General features: G+C 35.8%; 1 protein-coding gene across 3 annotated transcripts in view; it reads left to right on the top strand.

Moving 5' to 3' along the window:
* Positions 1-71: 71 nt before the first annotated feature.
* The window catches only part of cyth1a (cytohesin 1a), a 64,284-nt gene continuing 40,407 nt past the window's right edge, over positions 72-23,948 (top strand). Inside the window, exon 1 of one of the 3 annotated variants that reach the window (XM_028454561.1) lies at positions 72-222. In XM_028454561.1, coding sequence (XP_028310362.1) covers positions 204-222 — 19 coding nt within the window. In that variant the 5' untranslated portion in view covers positions 72-203. Of the gene's footprint in view, positions 223-8,276; positions 8,603-20,829; positions 21,080-23,948 lie in introns of those variants that run through there. The other 2 variants (XM_028454558.1, XM_028454560.1) reach the window with 2 other exon arrangements.

The following is a 23,948-nucleotide window of genomic DNA, read 5'->3' on the forward strand; positions in this document are numbered from 1 at the left end:
CGAAACAACACACACACACAAACGACAGGAAGTGAGGGCAGGCTCGTCCCTCACGTGTGTGTGTGTGTGTGTGCGCGCAATGAATACTACAGTTTAGAGTTTGTGAGGCTCTCAGAGCAGAGCAGAGAGGAAGGAAGCAGGAGGAGGAGTTTCCGCCTCCTGTAGCGGACCGAACCGCCTGCTGCAGCATCAGGACCGCAGGAATGGAGCCGGAGCATCACGGTAGGCGCTCAACCTGGAAACTAACCAGTCTATAGTATCTATCTACTGCTGTCAGTCAGCTGCTGCCTGTGGATACACGTGTGACACATCAGTGAGATCAGTGTTTCTCAAAAGGAGGTACGTGTACCACTAGGGGTACGCGATGGCACCACTTGAGAGTCATCTCACCACAGGCGTGAGATGAATGGAAATGATCAAAACTGTAGAAATACATCTATTTAGGAGCCATATCAGTATTTTTCAACCTTGGGGTCGGGACCCCATGTGGAGTCGCCTGGAGTTTAAATGCGGTCACCTGAAATGTCTGAAAAATTGAAAAAGATTTTTTCAATTTTTCATTCTTATTCTAAAAAAAAACAAAACCAAAAAAAAAACCCAACTGTATTTCTATACTTTCACTTGGTGAAATTTAAATCTAGTTCATCTAAAATGCATTTTAAAAAAAAGTATATTTCTGAGCTCAAATGTGATCAAAAGGTTATTCTAGAAATGTTATCAAAATGGGATCACAATCCAAAAAGCTTGGCAACCACTGCACTAAATACTGTGATTTACAAAATGTGATTCTGTAAAAAGTGTGTCATCCATGCTCTATAGTTTATTTGTTTTATTCAATTGTAGAATACTGTAGATATCTTGTTGAAGGTTCAAATGTATGTAACCAATTGGTTAATAATAAATGGGTCAGTTTTTCTCATTCCTACTGTTGCTGACTATTGTTCTCTGTTTGAGTAACATCACTCGATCAAGCCTTTTCTAACATTCCACACTACAAAATAATTAAATATTATTTTTTTATTAAAAAAAACAAACAAAACAAGTATGTATGATTCATGCTAATATCTGTATCCGAGATGCGCAAGGCTGCAATATCGGTATCATATCGGAAATGAAAAAGTTGTATCGGTACATCCCTAATATATGTATTTTGTTCTTTCCAATGTGAAATGTTAGATCTGTTCAATGATCTTGGTTGAGTAAATGAGTATACTGTACATAAAAACCATTTACCTCATAAAGTAAGCAGTAGTATGATATAATGTATATACTGTAGGGTGATATCTGCTGCTGGATGATGATGATGACTCTGACCCAGGCTAGGATGGAAGCTTCAGCTCAATTATTTAGCAGTTTAGTTTTTCACTGAGCTGAGCTTAATGCTTCTGAAAATAGAAACTCCAGGCGTGGCACCATCATCATCATCATCATCACGGCAAATTAGCTGATGAAGAACAGTCCCAACCAATCACATTATAGTGGAAGTTTGATTGTAAATATTTGAGATTTGACTTTATTCCACTTGACTATGGCCCATTTGATAGTTTGTTTGTTAAATGGTGAGATGGAATGAGCGTTTTGCAGTTTCTGTGCTGTAACTTTATAGCTTTAACTGCATTGGTTTGCTCTGGCTGTGGCTGTGATTCAGCTCAACAAGGTTAGTCATAAGTAACGCTGAGTGCTGTACGACTTTCCCTTTGCCTGTTGTAAAGGAAATGTGTGTGAGTGACAGCGATGCTATGTGTGCGTTTGTTGTGGTAATGTTGTGCGCTCTCTCTCTCTTTTCTCTCTGTCTCTAACCCTATTTGTGTCACCTGAAATAAAAATACCTGAACTTTTTATTATGATTTATTTCCTTTTTTCCCATTTGTCAGTGGCGGCTGATGATCAGATCTTAATTCTTCTCATGTTCAAAGCACACTCAGATTGCCACAGCATTACAGGAAGGAAAACAGGACGTTAAAGGTAAAAGAAATGGGGCGCTGATTGTAAAGTTGTGCATGCTAAAAATAAACAGCAACTTTTTGCAACATTTAGCAACAAACCACATTAAATATATTTTTTACTGTATGTTACTTTTGACCAGATTTACAGCAATATTTGTTATCTTTTTATGTAAAAATATAATGTCAGTGTTAAATCTAAATGTTAAATCTAAATATTAAAAATAAATCTTAAATCTAAATGTTACATATTAAATATATAAATGTTAAATGTAAATGTCACCTGTGACGTTTAGATTTAAAATTTAACATTTAGATTTGAGATTTTGCATTTAGATTTGACATTTTTCATTTAGATTTAACATTTATATTTATATGTAACATTTAGATTTAACATTTTGCGTTTGGAAGCAACATTTATATTTATATGTAACATTTAGATTTAAGATTTTGCATTTAAATGTCAATGTAACATTTAGATTTATCATTTAGATTTTGATGTAATATTTAACATTCACATTTAACCATAACATATTTTAATAAAAATATCACAAATTTCACAAAAATTGCTGTATATCTGGTCAAAAGTAACTTAAAAAAGAAAATCACATACAGTATGTTTTTTAAATGTGGTTTTTTCCTAAATGTTGCAAAAAGTTGCTGTTTGTTTTAGCATGCGTAACTTTACAAAAAAGATGCTTTTAAAAAAATCATATTTTTAGAGATGATGATAGCTTTGTCTCACTTTTCTTGATGTAATTCAATTTCAACTTTCTTTATTAGTAATTTCTTACTTTTTCATGTAAGATAACTGAATTATTGATATTATTATTATTATTATTATTATCCAACAAAACTTTTGTCCAACTTGTCCAGTTTATGAAATATAGCATTGTCTTATTTATTGATCGTATCATCACAGGTACTTTCTCCATGAGCTCCCCTGGGAGCACTGCTAACATTAGCTCCTATGTAGGAGAACCACCAACACAGGGTTACAGTTTTATTACATCCCACAGACAACCTGTCAGCCCACAGAACCGAGGGCATATCTTTGACATTTCATCTGAATCTTTTACACTTCATTCATTTAGCCAGCCACTGTGCTACGGCACACAAAGCTCAATTTAGGCCAAACTAGTAGCGCTGAGATGGTCTGAGAAATGGTTTCAGTTTACAAATAGTGGAAACACTATAACACCCATAGTCAGTTTTTGTTTCAGTAGAAGTATTATTAACCCTCCTGTCAATTTTCATATTTCATGACTTTTCCCATTTTGATTAAGCATAACATATTTTTTCAATGTGCTGAACACATTGGTGTTTTAGCTGTGTAAAAATAGTCTGTCTGTGTGTGACCCATGTGTGAGCTGACATCCCCACACCTGTGGGTGCAGAATTGATACACGACATGTATCAACTAGGGGTGTCCCAATCCGATATCGATTACTGATATTGGTCCGATATCAGCCTGAAAACGAATATAAGATATCTAATTCAATCTATCTAATTTTTTTTTTGCAATTCATTTTTTATTTATTTTATTCAATTGTAGAATACTGTAGATATTATGTTGAAGGTGAAAATGTATGTAACCAATTGGTTAATAATAAATGGGTCAGTTTTTCTCATTCCTACTGTTGCTGACTATTGTTCTCTGTTTGAGTGACATCACTTGATCAAGTCTTTTCTAACATTCCACACTACAAAATAAGTAAATAGTATTTTTCTTATTAAAAAATAAATAATAATAATAATAAAAGTATGTATGATTCATGCTGATATTGTGTCTGATATTGTATCGGATCAATCCCTAGTGTCAACTCACATCTGCGTGTGTATGTGTGATATCATCACCACAACTGATAGGGTTCATACTCTTGTGGTCATTAATGTTTTCAGTCAATTTGAGAAGATTTGGATGAAAACTGTTCAAGATAAATGAATTGTAATTTAAAGGTTTAGTGTAATGGTGGTAATAGGGAATTGGTAAATGATTCATCGGCAATGGGTTATTTATGTATTCAACACATAAAACATACCTGTCAAGTATCCCGTTTTGGCCGAGAAACTCCCGTATTTTACCCCCATTTCCCGCCATCGTCCGTTTAGTATTTTCCCCTAAATATCCCGTATTTTAATGTAATAATAATTAAAAGATGTCTTACTAAACTGAATGCCGTCATTAGCCTCGCGAGAACTGGGTGGCAGATCTCGCGAGATTAGTGCCGACAGCGGCAACAAACCAGGAAACAACTCAAAACAGAGATGATGAATGAAGACGTTCCAGCAAAAAAAAACTAAGAACTGGTGTAAATACGAGACACAGAGTTTATCTTCATAAAGAGCAGCAGGATGGGACACAGTTACATGTTCTGTTAGATTAATAATAACTGAGATTTTAACGTCTACCACAGCAGAAGGAATGACGTAAGTCACCATGAAAAATCAGCCAATCACAAGCTCCACAAATATACACTGCTTTAATAAAGTGTTAAAGGATGTAAAGTCTGTAATAAATGTGTCTAATAAGTCTTTAGTGAATACTAGAGAACCACATGAGTGAGCATGAGAAATTATCAGAAAATATGTAATAAAAATAAAATATAGATGTCTAACTTAAAGACAAGCAACGTGAAATTAACAGTAAATGTGCAACGTGTTGACTTGTATATAAACAGTAAGTATATTAAATAAACACGTGTGCTTCATATACACATTTATGTTTTTATTTAGGCTGTTTTATAATTTAGGAATTAGGGCTGGGTGCGATATTGAGATTCAAGACATATCGTGTTTTTTTATTTTGGCAATATAGAAAACTACAATATTGCTACAATACATATATATATATATATATATATATATATATATATATATATATATATATATATATATATATATTAGTTAAAAATCGATTCATAGTTATCACGGTTGATATCGATTTTCTGAAAATTGAATCGCAGTACTTTTTTATCAACAAGTGTAGGCGGCGGGCGGAGTTTGCTAATACTTTCTTTCTGGCCGCCTTCTACTCTTAAATATGTTAATAAATGATTCATTACCCCTTTAGCACCGAAAGAATATCTGTAATATTACTTGAACATCTGTAAAAGTCACGTTTTTCTATTAACTCTGTCTGCAAGCATAGCTTCTCTTCTTCACTGAAAGATATCTGCATCCCAACCGACCACTGGGTTACCAGCGCCCTCTGCTGGTCCAAACGAATATGACGTAAATCATTGCAATCACGGTTTTTTTTTTTTTTTAAAGTCCAATTGTTAAGGCACAAAATACATTTTCAGTTGCACTTTTAAAAAGAAAAATAACTTACACAGTTTTGCATTGTTTATTATAGAACCAGAATTTAAATTAATAGGCTTCATTTTCATTTGTATTATTCCTTTATTTATTTCATTCAAGATTTATTTTTAGTTAAATTGCATTGTTTTGAATAGTCAAGGAATTCTTTTGACAATGAAAAATAAAAGGAAAATAGTACCGTATTTTCGAGTTTTTTTCCCAAAAAAAAAAATTGTCTACAGTCCCATTTTGTAAAATAAATCGTGAGAGAATCGTATCGTGAACCCAGTATCATGAATCGAATCGTATCGGGAGTTGAGCGAATCGTTACATCTCTATTATATATATATATATATATATATATATATATATATGTATGTAATAGCTTATTATGTATCAATAGTTTTAGGTGTCGGTGCTTTTACTTATCAGAACAGCATGTAAAGCTCAGTTAGATAGAATAATGAGTATGTTCTAACCCAGACCTTCCCAATGACAAGTCACACGACAGAACTCACTCACACATGCTGTCCTTTACAGGTGAAAAAGACAAAAGTGGCCCACATTGTGCAGCTGTTTGTTAATAAATGTCCCTGTGTAGCATTTTGCATCACCCCAAGGGTAAAACCTGGTTTAACTAAGCCGTCCGTGCATGACCACGCCGGCTTTTTCCATTTCATCAAACTCTTCTCAGCCTGAATCTCATTGTCTTAACCAAGCCAGCTGACAGTGACAGCGTACGTGTAAGGCCCACAAGATCGATCACAGATTTAATGATCAGAGACGTGAGAATTCATGCTCTGCAGCTTTTACTCTGAAAAAACAGCCAATAGAAACCAATGCCGACACCAACAGGACGTGACATCATCTGTTACCGAGCAGTGAGCGACAAGATAAAGAAACAAAGAATAAAAGGATGGAGAGAAGTCTCTTGTGGGCTGAACATTTTAAAAGACGTAAAGGTTTGAAGTTGGTTTTATTTATTCAATGTATCATAGAGAACAAGTGAAGCATGTGATAACGCACTGATCCATGTGAGTTTGATGAGGGGCTATTTTATAGTACACCTGTCAGTGTTGTAGTAACTCACAATTAAATAACATGTCGTTCATGAGACTTGTGAGTGTTTTGATGAATAGTTCACAGAGTTTGATGTTCATAGAGTTTGTCATCACATAGTGCTGTGCCCAGTCTGTATGTTCAGTGCTTTCTCATTATTGATCTCTGGATCCTCAATGAATGGACCTGCCGTGTGGTAAACGGGAGGCGATGGATGGTTTATAACACATGGAGACTGCGATCATTTCATTAAAACGTATGCTACACTTAAAACACGCAATAAGACCATGATTCTGTCATCATTTGTGTCGATTTAAAATCATAATTAAACAGTGTACCTTGATATTCTGTTTAATTTCCTCTTAAAATACCACATTAAAGCTGTAGATGGTGAGAAATTGTGGAACATAAATCTACCTTTGGTAGATCATTGTTGAGTGTTTTAAAGCTCCACAAAATGGCATGTTTAAAAATGATGACGTACTTTCATATGAGTGCGTCTGCAGCCTGCAGCAGGTAAACCAAGCCTGGTCGGGAGCAGGTTTGACTGTGTTACTATGCCAACTAAGGTGTTTACTCTTTGATGAAATGCCCGTTCCAGTTAGAACCCAGTTTAACTGAGCCGGACTCTAATATATCCCTGAGATGGGACATTTTATTTATAATTTTGTTAACTTTTTCACTTAATCATCACATTTCTGAACCCTCTTTAAATAATGATGGCCCTGTTTTTTTTTGTTTTTTTGTTTTTAGGTTCCACTGAACATTACCCTTAACTACACCCTGCAATCAGCCTATTATGAATTATTGAGAATGACTCACCCATAGCCTTTATTAGTGTTCTTAAACTTATTGAAATGCATTTACATCAATGTACTTATACTTACAGTATGTCAGATTCACATGCACTTGATATATCTATGAATCAACCAAGCTAGATACCATCCATCCATCCATCAATTCATATAATTAAAGCAATGCAAGAAAATATTCAATGTAATATATTTTATCTTACCCAGGCATTATCTGATAAAGTTAATAAGTATCTGTGCTGTCCAAATCTGACCCTGGCAGCACATGATAAAAGCTCATATTCAGATATGACCAAAAGCTGTGCAGCTTAGAGAAAGGTTATGCAATGAAAGGACATGAACACGCCATGTGTGACAAAGTAAACAATTATGTTACGACTAAAACTGAAAAAGAAAAGCTGCTTTTTAATAAAAGCGAGAGGCACTTTGTGGCTATTTCACAGTGGCAGGTGTGGACACATCAGTCCAAACGGGAAGGTAAATATTTGCGCAAGTGGAAGCAATAACCCTTGATTTCATTGGTTTTATTATAATTTCATCATGTTACTGTGAATTAATGTATCTTTTGTGAGGTGGTGTCTCTGTATCTGTGAAGCCCTGGGGATAGGAGATGGTAAAATATTGCTGTGTCATGATGAAAACCCCTCAAAGTCTGACAGGGCTTTGCCCAAAAGCAAATACATTCTCTTATCTTGTTGCCAGGCAACAATGTAAATTAGATTACATATATAAAGATACTACAATATAAGATGATGAATAGCTAACTAAACGCATCAGGTGTTAAGAAATACAAATAGTCGACATGCTGCTCAAAGTGTGCATTTTAATCACACATAATTATTTTTGTTACATTTCGAAAATCCATTTTCCCTATATTGTAAATTTGATTTAACCAGGTTCCATGTGTCTCTGTTTGAGCTGCTGGTATATTTGTGTGCAGCTGGATGCGAAGCACCTGGCTTTTTCATCTATGTGCGCAATAACAGGGATCTAGAAATGTCTGCTTGAATTAATATGGGAAGTAGCAAGCTCGTGCAAGTGAGAGAGAATGAGAGCACAGAGGAGGACGAGGGAGGCTCAAACGCCGGCACAAAAGGGAAACTGGGAGAAAACAGAAGTGATTTCAGCAAGTCGTGCTGCCAAATCGAAAGGAAACCAAAGCAGGTGACAGTTTGAGGTCGCACTGGGTGAGTGTAGAAGTCATTGAGTAGCCGGTGTTTGGGGAAAGAAAATGAGAAACTGCCAAGCAGAAGCTGACAGATGGAGTCTGGGAGCAAAGGGTGATCGTCCCCATCCGCAGTGTTGAGCTTTGGACTTCACCAACATCCCTCTTGCTTGTTTTTAACTCTGAATCCTTACGACAAAGTGACGACAGGACCATCACAGAGACTGAGGCTGTAGCTATGGGGACTCTGAATGAACTGTGTGTCTCCAGCCTCCAGATGTTCTTATCTCCAGCTGTGAAGCCACTTCATGAAGCTCCAGGTAAAGTCCAGTCAGATCTGTGCGTCGTGGCTGCTTTTCAATCGTTGTGTGTTTGCTAGGGCTGCACATCTAAATCACATTTTAATCGTGATCACGATTTTGGTTGCCACGATTAAATTAACCTGATCGTCGTCAATATTTAGATTTAAAATGTGGGCTCTGCTGCATATCCAATCAGGCACATTCTCAGCCATTAGTCAGCAACAGCTTTGAGTCATTTGGTGGATTGTTGAGAGCTGTGAGCTGTAATTGTTTCCAATAAGTTGTGATTACACTGTAATTGTGAATTTATTCAGTTAACTCATGGTATTTTTCAAATCCTTGGAATAATTTCTTATTTCTTTGGTATAATTTTTATTTAAAGCTTCATTTTGCACTGTTAACTGTTCATATATTGTTTGTATTTTTTAAGTAGTGCGAAAAAAAATACAGATTTTTCCTTAAAGTTAATGTGGTGGACGTTATTTTAGCCTCCAATTTCGAGTGGATCATCTAGACTATTGGTCCTCCTACTTGTCAATCATTCTGACGTTGTACGTGCTCCTCCCCAGCTCGTTTTGGCTTGCTGCGCATGCGCACTAAAGGTGCGTTCACACCAAACGCGACTGGAGTGACTGAAGCTATTAGACTACATTCAAATCAATAGAAATGACGCAACCTCAAGTTATCTCCCCTCAAGCGACATGACTTGCGTGATTTGAGCGACTAGTCAAGCGCGACCTTGTCGCTCAAAGTTAAAATATTTGAACTTTTTAAGCGACTTCAAGCGACAACTCCCGCGGCCGTCACTGTCTGTAGAGCCAGCCCCTCCCTCTGCAGCGGAGGTCTGCAGCCAGGACCTCTTGAATTTACCGGGGCAAAATTAAAGCTGTTAACTTCTTGAATAAGCCTACATTCTGCTCGAACTCATCCTTTAGTAACCCTGTAAGTTGATCATTTAAACCGTGAAGAAGTGATCAACCCTTTCTCTCCCGTGTTAGCGGCAGACACACACACACACACAGTGCCACTATGTTCAAGCGACTCATCACGGGCAGTCATGTTGGGTGTTTCTTTTCCAAACTTTGGGAAAATCCTCCTCTATACCATTCACATGATCAATAATTGTGATTATAATCGTGATTACAATGTTGATCAAAATAATCGTGATTATGGTTTTGGCCATAATCGTGCAGCCTTAGTGTTTCCTCATCACTTCAATTGTATAATAATGAACACGTTTTTAAAGTCAGTCTCAGATTTTAACAGCTGATTGATTGACTGTAAGTGTGAACACTTTAACCCAAACTCTTAATTCCTCATTGATCTTTGCTCTGTGCACAGGCACTGTGAGTGAGGTAATAGTATTACTTTTCCTGTGTAATTCAGTGTTTGTGACTTTGCATTCCCACGCAGAGCCCGTCACTAGAATGTGTGACAACACCGAGGCAGATTGTGACAGACAAATTCTCCACTCTGTCGAAAGTTGACATCTCTGTGCACTTGTGAAGCAAATAACAGTGCTCTTCATACCAGGGATCAGATGAGCCACGCCTCCTGCATGTCTGTTTAAACGCAGATGGAATAATGACAGCTGAAGAATGACAATGGTGGTTCCTTCATGTCTCTCTGTGCACGGGTTGCATATTATCATCTTTTCAGATGATAATCTTTTAGTTCCTCTGTTTTGATTGGAAAATAGAGCAATGTTGTTAAGCTGTGTTGTTTTATATTGCGGTGAAGTGAGACACTGCAGGTTTCTGTTGGGTGTGCTCAGACATTGTGTCGACACGGCTCAAACCGCTTCGTCTTGCATGTGGTGAATCAGCTGACTGAACATGGAGCAAAGGGGAAGCAGTGCTGTCTCAGGGATTTCAAAACTCCCGAATCAGCATCAGAGTTGAGCGTTTACGTATTTGGTCAAGTTACGAAAGGGTAAAGTTGTCTGAATTGTGCATCAGACACAAACTACAGTGTGTTGTAAGGATGGTTAAATGATACTAATTAGAATATGCAACCCATCTGATAAATCACCTATATAATAGGTCTTTTTGTAAGAATATTCATTTACATCAACTTCCACCCTTCAAAATACACTTATTGCACCTTTAAATGTGGGCATTGCCATTTTGGAGATTTCAGCCAATCAGTGTTTATTGCAGCTTCTAAATCGCCTCATAATTGTGCTAGAAAGGATACATACAGTAAGTCTATTAATTGAGCGATTCTTTGTAATTTGAGCTGAGTATCAGTATGAAAGGTGCGTTCAAACCCAACGTGAATTCAGTGACTCAAGTTGCTCAAATTGCTTGTGATGAGTTGCTTGAACATAGTTGTGCTTTTTGGTTCGTTTCATTGTTTCATCTACCCCGCCAATAGACGCGGTATTTTATTTTATGTTATTGCGGTCTCGTTGAAAAGGAGCACAGGTGTTTTACTAGACAGGGTAGCCGCATACAGCCATGATGACTCTTTCCTCCATGTTTCTCCCAATGACGTAGGGAGGAACTTATTGCCGATCGGATATCGCAACACAGTGTCAGTTGAAGTCGCTTGAAAACTTGAAAACCCTAACCCAATTTTAAACTTTGCGCGACTTCTAACAACTCATATCGCAAGACTGAGGCTTTGTTCAAAATCGCATACTAACATACTACTCATACTAACGTACTACTCATACTAACGTACTACTCATACTAACGTACTACTCATACTAACGTACTACTCATACTAACATACTACTCATACTAACATACTACTCATACTAACGTACTACTCATACTAACATACTACTCATACTAACGTACTACTCATACTAACGTACTACTCATACTAACGTACTACTCATACTAACGTACTACTCATACTAACGTACTACTCATACTAACATACTACTCATACTAACGTACTACTCATACTAACGTACTACTCATACTAACATACTACTCATACTAACGTACTACTCATACTAACATACGACTCATACTAACATACTACTCGTACTAACGTACTACTCATACTAACGTACTACTCATACTAACATACTACTCATACTAACGTACTACTCATACTAACGTACTACTCATACTAACATACTACTCATACTAACGTACTACTCATACTAACATACGACTCATACTAACATACTACTCGTACTAACGTACTACTCATACTAACATACGACTCATACTAACATACTACTCGTACTAACGTACTACTCATACTAACGTACTACTCATACTAACGTACTACTCATACTAACATACTACTCATACTAACATACGACTCATACTAACATACTACTCGTACTAACGTACTACTCATACTAACGTACTACTCATACTAACATACTACTCATACTAACGTACTACTCATACTAACGTACTACTCATACTAACATACTACTCATACTAACGTACTACTCATACTAACATACGACTCATACTAACATACTACTCGTACTAACGTACTACTCATACTAACGTACTACTCATACTAACGTACTACTCATACTAACATACTACTCATACTAACGTACTACTCATACTAACAGACTACTCATACTAACCCTGATGTCAAAATGAGTATGTAGTGCATTCACATAGTATGGAAGTCTGCACGGTGGGCATACTAGTCACGCACAATCGCCCCATGATTCATCCTGGGACCGGTTTATAGCTAAAAGTCAAACATCCCCTTTTCAAAACAAAAGCATCTCTTCTTAGTGTTTAACTCTTTTGTAAATAGGGCTCTTGTTTTGAAGTTAACCGGAGGTTTGGTCAGTAGCACAATGGCAGGTCTCCGAAAATCTCAGAAATGTTGGAATGAAATGTGTTTGCGCAAGTTTTGTGGATCATATGACCACATGTTGATATTCTACTTGGTGACTTTCTCATTTAAATTGTTTTCAGAACTTTCAAAGGTGGCGAAATAAATGAGATATTTAGCCTCAGTGTTCTTCAGGTTATTGTTATTGTAGGTTGGAAATGCATCCTGGGAAACTTGGAAGTATACTCATCCTCATACATGATAGTAGACAGTATATACTTATTGACTCTGTAGTGTGTAGTACGTTAATATGTAAATTCAAACACAGCCTGAGTTGCATCACTTGACGCTGCGTCATTTACATTGATTTTGAATGTTATCTAGTCGTCAGAGTCGCTGAAGTCGCTTTCGGTGTGAACGCACCTTAAGGAGTCAGCATTTATATTGTCAAACTATGAATTTTATATTGTTAAGCTCTTTGAGATGACTTTGTTTTATTTTACGCTATATGAATAAAATGTAATCGATACTGGATTCTGAAAATACTGTACAAAATGTTTCTGATGCTAAGTGTTTGAAGCATATACCGGTGCTTAAACTATATTTATTCGTCCCTCAATCCATCCATCCAACCATCCAACCATCCATCCATTCGTCCATCCTTCTAGCAGCTAGCCAAACATACAGCGAGGATGAAGTTAAGATTTTAAACATGTTTGATATCAAAATGTGAATAGAGTATCCTAGTAGTAAACACAGCTGTCGAAGGGGATTTTAACAGTTTCCTAATGTACTTTAAACATTTTAATTCTTACAAGAACACAGTTTGATTTGGTGAAAGGGTTAAATGATTTTGTATTTGATTTAAATTCATATGGGGACTAACTCTAGGAGATAAACAAAGAAGGCGTGTTGAGTAAAATCCTTCCAAATTAGCAGGGGTGCACAGTATTCTCTGTGGTTCTCAGCGGTCAGCTTTATCTGTATTTCACACCCTGTTGGTAAAGTGACGGCCCAGCTCCCATCGATCAGCCACCTTCTCCTGTCTCTTCTTTCAGTTTCTGGGAGTCATAATGTAAGCAAAGACCACCCACAAATCTCTTGACTCTCCTGTAACTGTAACACTCAATTTGACTCATGTCTGTAATCAATCGCCCAATCTGACTTCATCTAAAGCCGTTATTACCTCTGAACGCTCGATCAAAAACAAGCAGTGGTTTCAACATCAGCTCATGAAGTGAGTCACACATGGAGGACTTTAACGGCTAACGTCGAAGAATGTCTGCAATGCCAGTAGTTAAGCCTTTCATTTCCTTGTTTCAACTAAGTGTTGATTTACATAACGTCCCTCTTTCGGATGTTCACTTTGTTCAGATTTAAAGAAGGAAGCACATGTTTTTGTCTAGTAATAGTTTAAAAAATAATCATTACTGATTTTTTAATTATTATTATTTTTCAAAATAAAACACAATCTTAAACATAAAAAAATTAAATAAAACTTAGGTAAAAATATTTTTTTTTTGGAATTACGGTATTAATGTTTTTCCAAATTCACATCACACATCAAATAACTGTATCCAATACTTAATCTTCCACAAATAAAAATCTAGTTAAAATAAAATGCAATATAAAAATATCTAAGGTGGCACACCTACTCTGTATTTGTAGCCCACTTAAATAAACATGACCAAAAACTAATTCTAGGAAGAAAAAAAAGTCTCTGGGGTCACTGAACATTTGTGAAAGGTTGGGAACCTCTGGACTAGTTTGCTCTGAGATGGACTGGTAAATATTTTTGAGTGCATCGTGTCAACAGAAGTGCATAGAAAATTACTGACAGTTCATTTTATTCTCAGCTCTGCTTATTTTTGTAATTCACACAAATGAACAGCAGGGGTAGCTGATAATTTCCTAGCCTCACCTTCCCAAATTTTGTTATAATTACAATACTACTACTTCTAATAATAATAATGATAATAATTAGGGGTGTTAAAAAAAAATATTTCACGATATATATATATGATTTTTTTGAGTGCCTATTTTAAATCAATTTAATTTTTTTTAAATATTTTTTTTCTTCTTTTTTTCTGATATTTAATCAATTTAATTTAACTCCTGGGCATGTTGACAAAAACTTTGTAAAAGTAAGTAAAAAAAAACTTTGAAAATTGTGCCACTTCCGCAACTCCACTCCAGTAGATGGCGCCATAGATATATTCATAATAATAATAATATTCATAATATTAATAATAATAAATAGGATGTTTTGAAGCATGGGAATTAGCGGGTTTGACGATGGATGAATGGATGGATGTTTTGAAGCAAATAGTTTTGACTCCGTTTGTCTTCTGAATGATTAATATCTTCTGATGAACATATACTGCAACTTGATATTTCATCTCGACATTTATTTTTAATGTTAACTGGGTAGAATATTGCAATATATCGTGATAATATCGTGTCCTGACCCAAGTATTGTGATACATATCGTATTGCAACATCCTTTCCAATACTCACCCCTAATAATAATACAGTAGATTATTATTTTACTACCTGTAGAAATGCTAAAGCTATTACAGTATTGTTGTAGTTGAACAATAATGCGAGTACACACTCTATACATGTGTTAGCGTGTTCTGAGATTAAACCAGTGATCTGTTTGTTACCTTTCAGTCCATTTACATTTCATCAGAGAAATCCAAACCAAAAACTATTTGTGGTGCCATGTGGGTGTAACAAACATGGGAGTCATATTTACTGTACATCATCCCATGTTTATGAAAGGTGGTATAAGCTCCAGTTATTGAATCACACATTCACACGTCACTGTTTTGTTCAATGACTAAATCTAAAGATCCACTTTTTAATTTTTAAACGCTGAAGACTTTAACATTTTAAACAGCGGTTTTCATTCTTTGGCCGGATAATGGCTAATGCTTGAGATCGTGTCTATGAGACCAAGTTCTTGGGCATCATGAAAGATCATGAGCTTTGTTTGAAGCCTCACATAGAACACATTAAAAAAAATTATATAAAATCATTGGTATTCTACATAGAACAGAAAGCTGGGGTAATACATGTAAAACATATACAGATCCATTAATCAAATTACAATAGAGATCATTAAGAATAATACATAAAGTGTAAGAGATTGTATTTCAAGTAAGAAATAAAAGCCTTCCTTTGGGTATTATATCACTTTTTAAACAAAGAGAAGGAAAGTATAATTTAAGAGGGGTTTATATTTTTGAACAAAGTAAATTTAGAACAAATGTTAAAAGAAGATGTGTTTCTGTTTAAGGCAATTCTCAACTAGTTTGGTTCTCATTCACACCAGTATTTTTGCAAAGGAGCCAATTACTATGAATGAGCTATGAAAATTGCAAATATTTTGGCGTTTTTTGTCTGCCCATATTTCTGTGAGGCACTGTACCTCCTCTTTTGACCACGTTTGTCCCTGATTCATCTCTAGTTTTAAACCAAACTCGTGTGAAGTAATGAAGTTGGCACTTCCCAAAATACACTGTGCGGCGTGCTACGGAAGCCTCCGTAGACCAAAATGGCTGCTACATAACAGCGCTGGGCCAAACTGAGGCTGGTCAGTGTTCTCACCACACGCGAGCCGCACTGAACTCTGCTTGGAACCGTACCAAGACCACCTCCAGAGGTCAGTCTCGGTCTTGAGTTGGAACCAAATTAAACTGGTCCACTTTCACACCAGCCCAAACGAACCGAATTTGCAGATGCGTCGAACTTAAGTTCACTTTAAGCGTACCAGATATGTGAAGGGACCTTTAAGTGTTTTCTCAATTTTACAACTAACAGACAATTCATTTAGTAATATCCTATCCACATATGATATACTGTATGTACCCATCTCCATTTGTTCTAAGAACCTCAAAACCATGGTATTTGAGGTTTATTTTCCCAAACTCACCTGCTTTCCAGACTTTTAGCCTCGGAAAAGTCACTTTCTGAGCAACTCATGCGGCCTACTTATGCATATTCATGAGTGAGCGTGTCTATAGAGGGCAGACTGACTTCCTCCTCCCCGCACGGTAACTTAGGGCCAGAGGACGGCCCGCCCTTTTTCCACCCACTCTGTAGCCGAGCTCATGCTGCTTTATAAACACAAGACAGAGCGTGGGGGCGGGGCGTTCACCGGTGCATACATAGATTGTAGAAAATACATACATAGCACTGCGCGAAGGACGCTGAAATGCTCACCTTTGCGGGCGTGTCTGATTACATGTCAATCACGGCAGAGAGCTTCCTGGAGGCGCGGCTTCTCCAGCTCAGTGCCGCGTCAAATTCGTCATCAAAGTGGGAACGCGTCATCAATTTGGAGCGAGGTGTTTGGGCTCACCCTGCAGTAAGAAAGGAGCAAATCACCCTCTAACTAACGATTGAGGGAATGAATGAAAAAAACACTTCTGGGCATGTATATGAAGCACTAACAGTACTTTTATCATGTTTAAAGCACAGAAAAGTTGATTTAGCGTAACATGGGCTCTTTAACAAACAGGCTTGGTAATCTGCTTCGGTGATTTACATGGTTTGATAAAATGATGTAGTCTCAGCGTTGTTGCAGTAGAATCCAAAGTTATAACACGAGTGAGGCCTGAGGCAGCCTTTTTGTTTCAGCTGTTTGACTAATAATGGATGAATAAAGAGTGAAACATTTGTCCTCAGGAATTTTGCCTATAATCAGCTGCATATTTTAAACTTGACTAAACAAAACTGTCTTTGCTCAAAATGAGGCTCAATTTCACATTTGCATAAAAACTATTTACTTATCTCAGTGTTTTCTGCTTTAGTTTTGTGTGTGTGTGTGTGTGTGTGTGTGTGTGTGTGTGTGTGTGTGTGTGTGTGTGTGTGTGTGTGTGTGTGTGTGTGTGTGTGTGTGTGTGTGTGTGTGTGTGTGTGTGTGTGTGTGTGTGTGTGGATAGGGGACAGGAAGGCTTTGTCTGTCTGTCCATAATGATTTTTTAAAGGTCATAAAGTGTCCTGGTTTCACTTGTTCACAGCTCTGAAGAACAGTTTTACACCACGGCCTGAAGGAATGGATGAACTAATGACAGTGAATGGAAACCTTGTGAACAGTGTTCACCTCACACAGGCTGGATTGTGGCTTGTTGAGCTGAGCAACACAATTGATGTATTCAGGACCTAAAAAATGGACTTACTGGTAGTCCTCAGGGTGGGAATCCCTCGTAGTAGGTCTTTATTTCTGGCTCAGTGCTAAACTACTGATTGTGTATATTTTTTTATTTAATGTATCAGAACAGTGATGAGTTTCCCTTCCTGTTTGTGGCCTCCTTTCTTGGCTGCTGGCAGCATTCCTCTGTGTGCATGTGTTCTAACAGGCTGCTGCAGGTATGAGCTCACATATTTGTTGAGGTTTGGTTTATTTAAACAAGTTTGTTTCAGGAATTTTTATTTTATTTTATCTCCTGTCATGTTTCAACTATCAACTGCCAGTCTTCCTCTTTTCCTAAGAAGAACTTGTCTGATTAAACAAAACCTTAACGTATAATTCAAGAAATCACCTTTGAGGAAGACTGGCAGTCAGAGTTGGGGTGAATTACATTTTTCAGTTACGATCACATTTTCAATTACAATTAAATTATAATTACAGTTACCAGCATTTTTTTTCCCCAATTACAATTAATTTACAATTATTTTTTATCTTCAGAAAGTCAATCACAAATACATTCTCATTTACTAAAGTTCAATTACAATTAATCACAATTATTAAGTCTGCAATAAATAACCTTATAAAAGTTAGCTTTCTGTTAGCATCTCTTTTAATAACAGGTCCTAAATCACTAAAAACTAATATCTATCATCGAATTTATTTCCTATCTATTAGTTAAGCTTCCCAATCAATGAAAATATAGGTTTTTAATATTTTTTAAATAGTAAAATGTGGGAAAGCTTGATATGAAACTTTTTTTTAATAATTGTTAACACTTGTATAGAACGGCACATAGAACTGTAACATGGTTCCCCAGTTTTGCGTTAATTTATAATTTTCCATTTTTATCAAATTTTTATGCCAATTACATTTTCAAAGTCAGTTATTTAAACTCAATTACAATTAGATTATGATTACAACAACAATAGATTTTTTAAAATGCAATTGTAATCACAACATAATTGTAAAAAAAAAAAAAAAAAAAACTTATTTGAATAAACAAAATCTTAAAATATATTTCAAAAAAGAAGACAAAATGAACTTACTGGAAATATGAGCATATTACATATTACCAGAAGACATTAATGTCACATTGTTTCCTCATTAAAAGTACAACCAATATATTGGTTTATGTATATATTTTTTAGATGGTTTCACCAATAATAAAATTAAATAATCACTAATCAGTGGTAATTTTGTCGACTAAAATTTTTTGTCATTGTTTTTGTCAACTACATTTTTTAAAAGAACTTACATTAACGAGACTATGACTGATATAAAATTACAGAAATACATTTGAACGAACACTTTATCAAAAATATATATTTATATTTTCGTCAACTAGTGAAAACTAAACTACAAAGTTCACAAAAATCCAAATCAGAACTAAGCCGTATCCAATGGAAACTAATTTTGTTGTGTGGAAGGCGGGACATAGCCAGTAGTGAACCAATAGGAAGTAAGCTATACGTGTCTGTGGACGAAAGACAGATCACGTTCTTACGCATTGATCACATCAAATCTGTCGGTGTGTATTTATAAATATTAATACCATCCAATATCAGCTGATCAATAGTAGGTTAATCTATAAATATAAAAAAAACAATGCATAAACTCTTATAGTTTATATTTTAGTCTACTAAAACTGTAACAGATTTAGTCGACTAAAACAATCTTGATGTCATTTAGTTGACTAAAACTATAAACTATAACTGAAATAGGTCTGGTGACTTAATTTTGACTAAAACTACTGGTAAGTTGTATTTTAATCAAAGGACTATGACTAAAACTAAATTTGCTGTCAAAACTCACACTGAATACTTATAAAGTGTTATTACAAATAAAGCAATAATTATTATATTATTTGTCGTATACTATTATTTTGCCACTCGACTACAGCTAAATGCAAACGCAGGATGACTAAATTTATAAATTAAATCCATTACATTTACGTAAAGTAGTCCACAGTAAAGGGGCGGGTCATGGAGGTAAATTAAACCAATCAGAACAAATCTCAGTGTGATAAATTTAATAATATGATCTTATTATCAGACGCCATTCTTGTCACATTGTTTTGCTCTGTGGACGTCATATAAAACTAAACAGTATAAAAAATAAATAAAAAAAAATAAAAAAATATATATATATATATATTTCTGATGACAACAATAACAATAACACGATAACAAAGTTTTATTTTTGTCAGAAGAAAACATGTGTGCATTTGTGTGCCAATCACACACACTCCCTGCCCCCACACAGCTCTGTCCCAGCAACAGATGTGTGTGTGTGTGTGTGCGCGCGTGCGTGCGTGAGCGCGTGCGTGTGGCTTGTGCGTCATGTGGTTAATGTGTAGCGCTTTCTGTCCTATGTGCAAAGTCGTGACAATCCTACCGATTGGAGAAGTTGTGTTTAATTTCAAAATAAGAGTTTTTATTTAAAGCAAGAACGCCATTACGGGTAATTATTGCATTGCATATTTATTAATGAATAAATATAGATAAAATAATGCGATGCCGGTATTTGATTTGTATTATAATAAACATAGATTTTAATTTTACACTTATTGAACACACTATACAGGTAGTTGCCAAGAGGCAGAACATTTTCTATTAAGTTCCACTGGAACTTAAACTCTGGAAATTTGTGAATATTCAAAAATATCAACTTTTTTGGGGAATTATTTATTTCAATTAATCAGAAATGTTAGCATCCATTCAAAAATGATACAATTAAAAAAAGACAACATTTCAATATGGGGTTGATTTTTAAAGATTTTCAAAGTTGGAAACTTTCCATCAGATTCAACAGTAATTAATTAGAAATTGAACTGGGTAGTTAGAAATAGTTTACACCTTCTAAAATATCAGCATTAGTTATTTAAAGGTTATTCCTAATTTCCGGGTAATTCTATCAAATAATTAGATTATTTATTTTTTATTTTTAAATATATTTCAAAAAGCTTAGGTTCTCTTAGAAATTCACCAAAGCATTTCCTGTCTTTTTGTTGTTATTTTGCTGGCCTGATAGTGTAGACCCTTCTCGACAGCAAGTTTAATTATGTGTCTTGTTTGGCTTCAGCAATTTATTATAGTATTATTTATAGCTCTAGGGTAAAATACAACACGTAAATTCAGATAATGAATTATATTGATAGAGGAGCTCGAATTTAAAACTTACACTTCAGCAGTCAGTTTGTCTTTTTCCTTCGGGGCTTTACTTTGAAGGCACTCGGCGGAAGCAGAGTCTTCCGCGACATTAGATTTGACGGTGTCTTCAGGAAAAACTGTTCGCTTTTAAAGTCCGTCACTACTAAACCACTCCCTCACACTGACGACCGAAACAGCCGTCATTTACCGAGGAAGTTACTCTGCTGAGACTTTTTACACTCACTGGTGATAAAATACAGTTAAAGTAGTTAATAGACTACTCCGTTTTTTGTGTACGGTGCAGTTTTAACAACACGAAGACTTCCTGAAAAGTTACGGACTCTGAGGACAACAACATGGTGTTAAAGTCTGAAGACGGAGTCGGTGAGTGGAGCAGTTACGGAAGGAGGGAAGGCTTTCATGGGTTGACTTGTTGTCTGTTTTATTATGTATTTTAAAACAAGTAGTCGCAGGACTTGAATAAAACCTTACAGTATGCGAATTAGACCTTTATGATATGAAAGTGTGAAGTGACTGCCTTGTTTTTGCTGATTGAAATATGCTAAACTCGCTATTCTTCCATGTATATGACTCATTTCCGGTTTCTTAAGAGTATTTGTGACTCGATTTCCAAAGCAAGTGTTATTTGTGCATGTTTTTGGTTTATTTTTTTACGTTAATGTGCGAACATCTTAATGAGTAAAACTTTATTAAACTTGGCTCTTTTTGTGCCTCTGAGGATCATCCTCAGTGTCAGTTTTCACTGAACACTGAAGCAACAGGTGTTAGACCACACAGATGTCTCTTTTCTGTCAAACTGTCTTTCATACATACATAATAGGAGATAGGGCTGGGTGATATAGACCAAAACTCATATCTCGATATTTTTTTCTCAAAATGTCAATATACGATATAAATCTCGATGATTTAAATTCAAATTAAGTCTGACCAGAATGACAATTCTGGGTTGAATTTGCTGATGCAAAATGGCACACAGCTGCACAACATGTGCCATTTTTTGCCTTTTCTCCTATGAGGGACAGCACGTGTGAGTGAGTTTTGTAGCGTGGCTTGTTTAGGGGAAGGTCTGAGTTAGGACCCACTCCGTCCAGCTGTGCTTTTCGTGCTGTTCTGAAGAGTAGTGAAAGTAGCGACTTCTAAAACATGTATTTTGATACAAAATAAGCTATAATAAAAATAAGCATATCGATATAGGCAATTTTGTAGTTTTCTATTAGGGATGTGAATCTTTGGGTGTCCCACGGTTCGATTCCGATTCTTAGGGTTACAATTCGATTCAAACGATTCTCAATGTAAAAATGTATACAATGCATAGTGTGTTAAGGCAAATTATGGCATCAAAAAATACAGTTTGTATAAGATAATTTTAATTAAACTGATTCCAATGATGTAATCACACAAAGCCAAACTTAAGACTAAATGTAACATATATTCATGCTAAACAAATAAAAAAAAACACACACACTCTCCTTGTGTTGCCTATGTAATACATTGTAAGTTGGGGTCGCTGTTGTTTCTTGTTGGAATCGTGTCATAGACTGTAACTGGGTGAGTTTGTGTTTTGGTAAATGTTAGCATGAGCATGTACATGGGTTTTCCCTTAGACGTTAGCATGAAGCTAGCAGACTTTTTGTATAGTGGTATAGTTTTGTTTCTTACTCATCAGTGTTGTTGCATTAATTAATTCTTAGCACTTACTTGCATCAGCATTAATCACATTAGGGAACAGTTGACACCATTCCCGCTGATCCTCTTCCATGTTTCTAAAGGACAGGGTGGATGGACGCTGCACTTTTATTTATTTTTTACTTACTGGCACACAGCTGCTTTGTTTCAGCAGGCCCACGGGTGAAAATAACAGTGGTGGCCACTTCCTTTTCAGTCCATTTGTCTCTGTCACTTAGAGGTGACTGGTCTGGGAAGGTAAAATAGATGTAGCTGTAATGGTTCTTTAATGAGCAGGGCTGCTGACATCTTTTCTACCCTGCTTGCCACTAATAATCCTAATTGTCTCTCTCATAATGCTATTTTATCCCTTTTTATGTGCATTAGCTCCTGCCCTTTTCTCCACGTTAGCCATTCTTCGTTGTCTGTCGTCGAATGTGAAAATGCGTTAAAAGCATTCACTGCACAGAGCAGTGGGAAGTAAGGGTGTAAGAAAAAACCCGATATATCACAATATTTCACCGTACAATTATCGTATTGATCCAAAGAAAGTCTAAATCGATTTTTTTTATTCATGTGTTTTCATGGGGAAAAAAAAACACATGTAATTGCGCTAACCTATGCACGGTCACTAGGTGTCAGTGAACCACATTTTTATTTATGTATTTGTTTATTTGAGTGGGACAGTGTGTATTAATGCACAACCGAAGTTGTAAATACACCGGATTTATTTAAACACTCATTTCCATTCGTACTCCCAGGGTGCAGGCAATAAATATAAGCAGATATAGAATATAAAAGGCTAAACATACACAACTCCACAACAATATGGCAACACACAGTGAGAGTGTTGTAAAAACATACAACCACATCAGACACAATCAGAGAATACATAATACAAATACAATCCTTCTATTAAAATGCCTGAGCCTGTCCACTATAACAAGATACACTCACGCATACACACACACACTCACTTATACAAGTGCATGGATAATAAATTATATGAATACGCAGTTTCTTGATTGATAAGACGTTGTTAAACTATCTCACTCCTCAATGCATTTTAGCTTGGAAGTTAATTGCACTTTATTTTCCTAAAAAATACTGGGCACTTTTATAGATGTATGTGGTTAATTTAAGAACTTAACAGAACCAGAATCAGTTCTAAAAGCAAAATGAAATGTAATTTGACAGTTTGATAAACATACCACTTGTTTTTGATAGTTGTACTTGAATTACAGTCAGTTACCATTTACTTGTTCTTGCAAGTAAAAAAAAAAAGAAAAGAAATCAATTGTATTTCATACAATTTTGTACTTGTAAAGGTTAAATTTGTTATTATTGATATCGCGATAAATCGCAATTTATATTGTATTGTTTAGCATCGGAATATATATGTATGTATATATATGCAAATCGCAAAATTGTATCATATCATGAGATTCATGGCAATGCACACCCATGCAGTGATATTAAGTCATTCTGTTTGAAATTAGTACTGCAATTTTAGTCCATTCCATTGCGAATAACAAACCGTTTGTTTGAATCAGTGGGTGTTGTTGCC

The sequence above is a fragment of the Gouania willdenowi genome, chromosome 8 (genome assembly GCF_900634775.1).
Source record: "Gouania willdenowi chromosome 8, fGouWil2.1, whole genome shotgun sequence".
NCBI classification, from domain to species: Eukaryota; Metazoa; Chordata; class Actinopteri; order Blenniiformes; family Gobiesocidae; genus Gouania; species Gouania willdenowi.